The following is a 7,451-nucleotide window of genomic DNA, read 5'->3' as shown; positions in this document are numbered from 1 at the left end:
ATATCAAGAACACTTCCGCGTTTTTGTGTGTATACAGGAATGTTAAAGATATCATTGAGGAAAACGAGGTTGACGTGACGTGATTGAATCAGGGAATCCGTGTGTCCACCACGGGAGAGGACCCTAATTGACTTTACATTGGCATTGTTTTCGTGGTGGCAGCACGTAATTTCAACCCATTACGTGCTGCCACCATGGAATACGGTGTTAAGAGGTCGTGGTCATTTCACGTATTTCTGTGAGATCAGGTTGACAGGAGCCTAGTTTGGGAGTTGCTTTTTTTTCCCTCTTCCTCCCTCTTGTTCTCCTTTTTTCATCTAAGTAAACGGGGCGCTGCTCGTGTGGCGACCCACAGTTCTCCCGCTCCTGTCCTCCCCTGTTCTGATATGTGGGGGTGGGAGGGGCAGGTTTTCAATATTTGTAGTATTTTTCTTTTGTTGTTGTATGTTTTTATTTTGTGAAGCACTTTGAAGTTGCATTTTTAATGTATGAAAAGCGCTATATAAATAAACTTTGATTGATTGATTGAAAGATTAAAAAGTGTTGGACCTAAAATTGAACCACAATCCATTTTATTTTCATAGCTTTTTGATGAACAGTCATCCATTGTTACATAAAATTCTCTGTCATAAATATAAGATTTGAACCAGGTAAAAACAGTACCAGAGAGGCAAACCAGATTGTGAAGTCTAGCTAAAAGAACTGAGTGGTTGCCTGTATCAAAGGCTGCAGTAAGATCGAGTAGTACTAGTACAGAGAGTTTTTTCATGTCTGTATTTGACCTCAGGTCACTAACAACCCTGACCAATGCCGTCTCTGTGCTGTGATTATTTGCAGCCACTTCAGCAGTAAGATAGCGTTTCCTTTTGTTCTGGAATATCCTCTTGTATAAAACCATTTACAGTAAAAAAGACACAGAAATGATCAGAAATCCCTACATCTTCAACTAAAGAAATATGTGCAGAGAAGCCATGGGTTATCACTAAATTCATAAAGTTAAGTAAACTTAAAAATTTGAATGCAAAAGAGTCAAATTGTTTGTCTACGTGCAGATTAAAATCACAAAGATAATAACTTTATTGTGGTTAGTGTGGATGATTGACAGCATTTCTGAAAAGTCTGAGATAAAAGAGGAGCATTGTTTGGGTGGCCTGTAAACACACATAAATTAAATCAGATTAAGTCACATTACTTAACATAATTACTAATTATTATTAATAATAATTTATTATTTATGATAGAAATTTTAATATTTTAATTGGAGGCCTGTTACGAGGTCAGGTCCCAACAACTGCAACCACAGAAATAAAATGATTCCTATGGCTGTAACATGATAACATTAATATAACATTAAAAACATCTCATGTTGTTGTTGTGACAGCTTGATGGAGACAGTGGTAGAGCACATATTTGGGATGTAGAAATGTTTGGTGTGGTTTGTCAGCTGCAGCAAACGGACACTGAATGGAGCGTTAGTCAAGTTCAAGCTGCTCTTCACTTTCACTTTCACCACTGTAATTCAACTCCATCAAAACAGGTCTTAACTCTATATTTGGTCTTACTGGCTTAAAAAGCAGAGGCAGTTGGTTTTAAACTCTCAAACTTCAGTGTAAAAACACTTAACTAGTCTGAAGTTCTGAGCACTCCTTGTAAACAACCATTGACATCACCAGTGAGTTTGTTGAAAGATGGCTGCTCCCTGTTGAAGGAAAGGTGAAATACTATTTAGTTTGTTAGAAAATCTAGGTGGATATCAGGTTTGATTGCAGTGTCATATCTTGACTAAGGTAAAAATCAAACAAACCACAGACAAATTGTCCAGGGTTTCATCTCCACTCCACTTTAAGGTTGTGGCATAAAGATACAGGTCACCCCAAAATCAAAAATACATACCTTCCCACTTACCTGTAGTGCTATTTATCAGTCTAGATAGTTTTGATGTGAGTTCCTGAGTGTTGGAGACATTAGCATTGGAGATGTCTACCTTCTCTCCATTATAATGGAACTAGATGGCACTTGTGGTGCTCAAAACACCAAAAAATAAAAAATAAAAAAATAAATCAAAAACTCAACAGCAATGTCTCTTTCCAGAAATATATATACATATATATATATTTGTATATATATATATATATATTTGTATATATATATATATGTAAAGTGAATTTCCCCTCAGGGAAATATATACATATATTATATATAGCAGGGGCGGCAGTAGCTCAGTCCATAGGGACTTGGGTTGGGAACCGGAGGGTCGCCTGTTCAAGTCCCTGTCCGGACCAAAAATGTGGAGCGTGGACTGGTAGCTGGAGAGGCGCCAGCTCACCTCCTGGGCACCGCCGAGGTGCCCCCGAGCAAGGCACCGAACCCCCCAACCGCTCGGAGCGCCTGTCATGGGCAGCCCACTCTGACATCTCTCCACTTAGTGCATGTATAGGTCCAGTTTGTGCATGTGTGTGTTCGGACCTGTGTGTAATTGACAACAGAGTGTAAAATTGAATTTCCCCTCGGGGATTAATAAAGTATATATAAAAAAAAATATATATATATATATATATTTCCCTGAGGGGAAATTCACTTTTTTTTTTTCACTCTGTTGTCAACTACACACAGGTCTGAACACACAAATGCACAAACAGGACCTATACATGCACTAAGTGGAGAGATGTCAGAGTGGGGCGGCTCATGACAGGCACTCCAAGCAGTTGGGGGGTTCAGTGCCTTGCTCAAGGGCACCTTGGCAGTGCCCAGGAGGTGAACTGGCACCTCTCTAGCTACCAGTCCGCACTCAATATTTTGGTCCGGACGGGGACTTGAACAGGCGACCCTCTGGTTCCCAACCCAAGTCCCTATGGACTGAGCTACTGCCGTGTACTGACCCGTTACTAAAGATAATCCACAGACTGTGTTTTGAGCAGTTTAATGTTGGAACTATTTTCATTCTACTGAACTAATTGTATCACCACGCAGAAGGAAGTGTGCATCGACTGCAAGCTCAACTGAGCTAGCTAATGTTACAGCTCAGCCGAGGAGGAAGCCATTAAAGTTTACATCTCTTACTGTCACAAGCACAAGCCTCCAAATATTTGCACTTTTTCGTCGCTGTGTCCGCAATTTTTGTAGCTTCTTCTTGGATGCATGCTTCTTACAGTCTGGCAACTGGTTGCAACCTTTTTATAAAGCCCCAGTCTTACCCGCACGCTGTTTTCTAGATTGTCCTGAAGACACCAAAATAAGAAGGCAATACAGGCAAAGGACAGAGTCTCTGCAGATACAAACACTGCCACACACTTGTAGTGGGTCATAAGTGACGACTGAAAGGGATAACTTTTGTAATGGACCTGCATTTGGATAGCGCCTTTCTAGTCATCCGACGACTCAAAGCGCTTTATACACCACGAGTCACATTCATCCATTCACACACACATTCATACACTGGTGGCCGAGGCTACCATACAAGGTGCCACCTGCTACTCAGTTTTTAACACACTCACACACCGATGGAAGCATCATTGGGAGCAATTTGGGGTTCAGTTTCTTGCTCAAGGATACTTCGACATGCAGACTGGGGGAGCCAGGGATCGAGCTGCTGATCTTCCAGATCAGCAGGTGGACGACCCACTCTACCTCTGAGCCACAGCTGAGTCTATACATTGTTTTGTAAACACACCTCCTTCCTAAACATTCACACACTGCTAGTGGCTTGAGCAGATAATGGCAAGCAGGCAAAAAAAGACAAAAAGTTTCTTTACTTGTGGTCTGATATCGATCGCAGGTCCCTGAACTGAATCAAATCAAATTCACTGTGCAATCCTGTCTGCCACCGAGTACAATTTCCCAAGAAAAAGAAGGCTCCATTTACAGGACAAAGGAAGCGTGTCAACCATTGCACAACCTGGTAGCTATGGGTAGCTTTAAACGGTAAGAGTATCAGTGTATGTTAGAAAGCCCACATCATTATGTAATAAGATTGCTTTACTAAAGCATTACAAGTTTGTTAACTTTGTTCTGACATAACTATATTTATCCGTATTAACTCCTGCCAATATATTGACAAGAATTAACCACTTTGTATTGCAGAAAAATCACATTTGTATCCATACCACAGTTGTAAAAACATTGTATTGCCAAACAGCAAGTCCTCAGCAGCTTAACACTGAATTGTCTTCACTTACCCCCATGAAAAGTGGTCCATTTGAAGGAGCTCCCAGCCACGAATGGTCTGTCATTGAAGGCAGCACACTGCATCTCTCTGAAATCCTCCGAGCTAGGGGGACAATCCTACACACACACACACACACACACACACACACACACACACACACACACACACACACACACACACACACACACACATTTTCAGAATTTTGTATTGCGTTGTGATAACTCCATTCATTCCCTGAAAGTTTATCTCAAACTCAACCAGAGAACTTCATACCTAAACCCTACTCTCATCCAAACCTTCACCTTGTTATAATTCTAATCAAGCCCTAAAGTAAATGAATAACCTGGTGGTGAGTCCCCAGATGTTTGGAAAACATCATGCCCACTGTGTCCATTCATTCGAAGCTCTGAGCAACTCACACAGAACAAACAGCCACACACACACACACACATACACATACACACACACACGCACACATCCAAGTATGCTTAAACTAACTGCAACTCATCTGTGTTTTTCCTTTAATCAATATAGGCCACAGTGACTGGGTGTCTAAACCCAACCTCCCCAAACAAACACACACACGCGCACGTACGCACGTACGCACGCACGCACGCACGCACACACGCACACACGCACACACGCACACACACACACACAACATGTCTGACACACAGCTGCTGACCGCAACACAATAGCAGGTCTGATGCCTGACGGAGTTCAGTGCAAAGCAGTGCAGTGATGACACAAGTTGATATCGCAGTGAAATTCCAGATCACACCCTGCTATACCTGCCCCCAATACATCTTTATGACCAACTTTTAAAGCAAACACCATCTATTGTTCTAAAACACTTGGATCGAAAGTCAGTTTTTCATGCAATGTGAAAAGCTTAATACTGAAATGACCTTAGTGTTGCAGATCTTGTATTGTCTGGGATCTCCTGTACATGGTCCACCCACTGGGTTCCTGGAACACACAAGAAAAAAGAGATTTATGGGACTAAAAATGGCAAACACAGCAGAAAAGAGTTTGATTGTCAACTGGAAATTAGTGTATGTAGTGAGAGTGTGCAGGCTGCTGTTAAGTCTGCTGTCTCTCATACACAAAACGCATATAGATTTGACACATAAAAAACACACTTCATTTCAGTGTCATTTTTTAGAAAATGGGGCTTTAGTATTTATTTTAATAGGTGAATGTTTGATTTTAAAGATATTGTTTACTGCGTATCCAGTCTGTAGTTGTATGTTAGCATTGATTTGTATGTCTCATCGCAAACTGTTCTGACTGACCGTAAAACTGCTGTGATCAGTGTCCTCTTGGGTGCATGGAGACATAAAATCTGGGTTAGAAATTAGACTCATACACATCTGCGGCATTTTGCGGTGGAAATTATTGAACTTGATTATAAAATATAGAATATGTTACTGGCAAATGCCCACATGTAGATACATTTTAAATGTATTAGCAAAGCATTTGAATGTTGTTCCAATATTTGCAATAAATAAATAAATACATCCATCCATCCATCCATACATTCATACATATATAAAACTGTTTCCGCTGTAAGAAAAAAATCAAATATATTGTTTAAAATATGTTACAGGTTTCTCTGACAATACAAAAATGGACAATGGTGAAGCAAGTATTCAGATCAAAAGCAGTAATACTACGGTGTGAAATACTCAATACAAGTAAAAGTCCTGCATTCAGACTCTGATGTAATAGCACAAAAGTGTCAGCATCAAAACATACATGATATACTAAAAGTAAAATTACTGATTTTGCAGAACAGTACATATTATATTATTGAATTATAATTATTGATGCATTAATGTGTTCATAGCTTTAATGGTAATGGCTGGTAAAGGTGGAGCTCATTTTAAGTACTTCATATACTGTTGGGTAGTTTACAGTAATACATCATCATCTGTTAGTTGATTTATAATTGTTATTAAAACTGGGACAGGCCGTTTAATTTTGGCATCACTGGGCAAAAATCCCAAATAAATTTGAGCATATTGTAATTCAAGAGATCTAAGAGAAAACTACACATCTGCACCTACTCTTGGCTCTGTTTTAAGACTTAAGAAAATCTAGCCTATGACAGGAGACTTGGGCCGATCACAGATCATTTTAGAGAAAGAGGGTGTTCCTTTTGGCTGTCCCACAGATGAAGATGTGTGCGCATGTCCCTTTAGATGGTGAAAGCCTGATTCAATGTTGGAGAATGCCGCAGAAAAAGTTGATATTCCAGCATACAATTCATCCAATTCAATTCAATTCAATTCAATTCAATTCAATTCAATTCAATTCATCCCTTTTCATAACCGCTTATCCTCTTGGGGGTCGCAGGGGGGCTGGAGCCTATCCCAGCTGACATTGGGCAAGAGGCAGGGTACACCCTGGACCTATGCTGACCTATGAAGCCCCGCTGAGTTTACGCTGCTGTCGTGCTGGAAATCCCTACCAGCACGTCTGCTTGGTTGACGAAGTGTCTCGACTGCTCAGGCTGCTGCATCTCGGTCTCCTACGCGAACTGGGGCCGAGTGAGTCGCGGCTGTGGTGCGGTGCTGTTGCCAGTGCTTCTGACATTGTCGTGGTACTGGACGCAGATACCGGCTCCAGGGTGTCCATCTGTTGCTGCTTGCTCCTGTCTTCCTCTTGGATCCTTCAGCTGTGTCCACTCTCCGCTGGATGCCGAAGCTAAAGCCGTTGATTGGCCTGTTAGCTGCCGGGTCCTGTAGCTACACCGGAATCCGTCTTCCAACACCCCGGATTGCTGGCTGTTAGCTGGTGAGTTAGCCGCTAGCGGTTGCCCGGAGAGTTGGCATCTGGTGGCTGGCTGGTAAGCTAGCTGCTTACTGTCAGCCGCTGATAGCCCGCGTCGTGGGAGAGCACAGCGGTCCTGCTGCAGACCACTCTACTCAGCGTACCCATGCAGGTGATTCCACAGGTGGCTCTGCATCTCACCTCTCTGCCTTCCACTCCTAACACTACTAGCATCTTTAACTGCATGACTATCTCGTCTAGAGACATTAACAATGAAATTATTACTTGCACTGTCCCTATTTCTCATTCTCTGGTCCCATGGAACTGTAATCCATCGTAATGTACCCGCTAAGGGGCCCCGCCCACCTCTGTGCCTTCCTAAGGCAATGACTATTACCTGGTCCTCTGCTCCTGCTGAGCTGACTGAATATTTGTCAGTGTCCTCTTGTGGGCCAGTTTTAAATGATCTTAAATTGCTTCGTTCAATGTGTAATCTTGTCTTGAAAAACTA

At 41.8% G+C, this 7,451-nt stretch overlaps 2 protein-coding genes across 2 annotated transcripts in view; both read right to left on the bottom strand.

The window, feature by feature from the left end:
* Nucleotides 1-7,451, bottom strand: part of fah (fumarylacetoacetate hydrolase (fumarylacetoacetase)) — a 625,231-nt gene that overhangs the window by 557,869 nt on the left and 59,911 nt on the right. The window lies entirely within an intron of this gene.
* The window catches only part of adamtsl5 (ADAMTS like 5), a 148,013-nt gene that overhangs the window by 88,935 nt on the left and 51,627 nt on the right, over nucleotides 1-7,451 (bottom strand). Inside the window, exons 4-5 of the mRNA XM_050049704.1 lie at nucleotides 5,074-5,134; nucleotides 4,176-4,281 (exon numbers count right to left, since the gene is read on the bottom strand). Of these exons, the coding sequence (XP_049905661.1) occupies nucleotides 4,176-4,281; nucleotides 5,074-5,134 (167 nt within the window). The remainder of the gene's footprint in view (nucleotides 1-4,175; nucleotides 4,282-5,073; nucleotides 5,135-7,451) is intronic.

Source organism: Epinephelus moara, chromosome 1 (assembly GCF_006386435.1).
Source record: "Epinephelus moara isolate mb chromosome 1, YSFRI_EMoa_1.0, whole genome shotgun sequence".
NCBI lineage: Eukaryota > Metazoa > Chordata > Actinopteri > Perciformes > Serranidae > Epinephelus > Epinephelus moara.
This window is presented reverse-complemented; position numbering and strand designations above follow the sequence as displayed.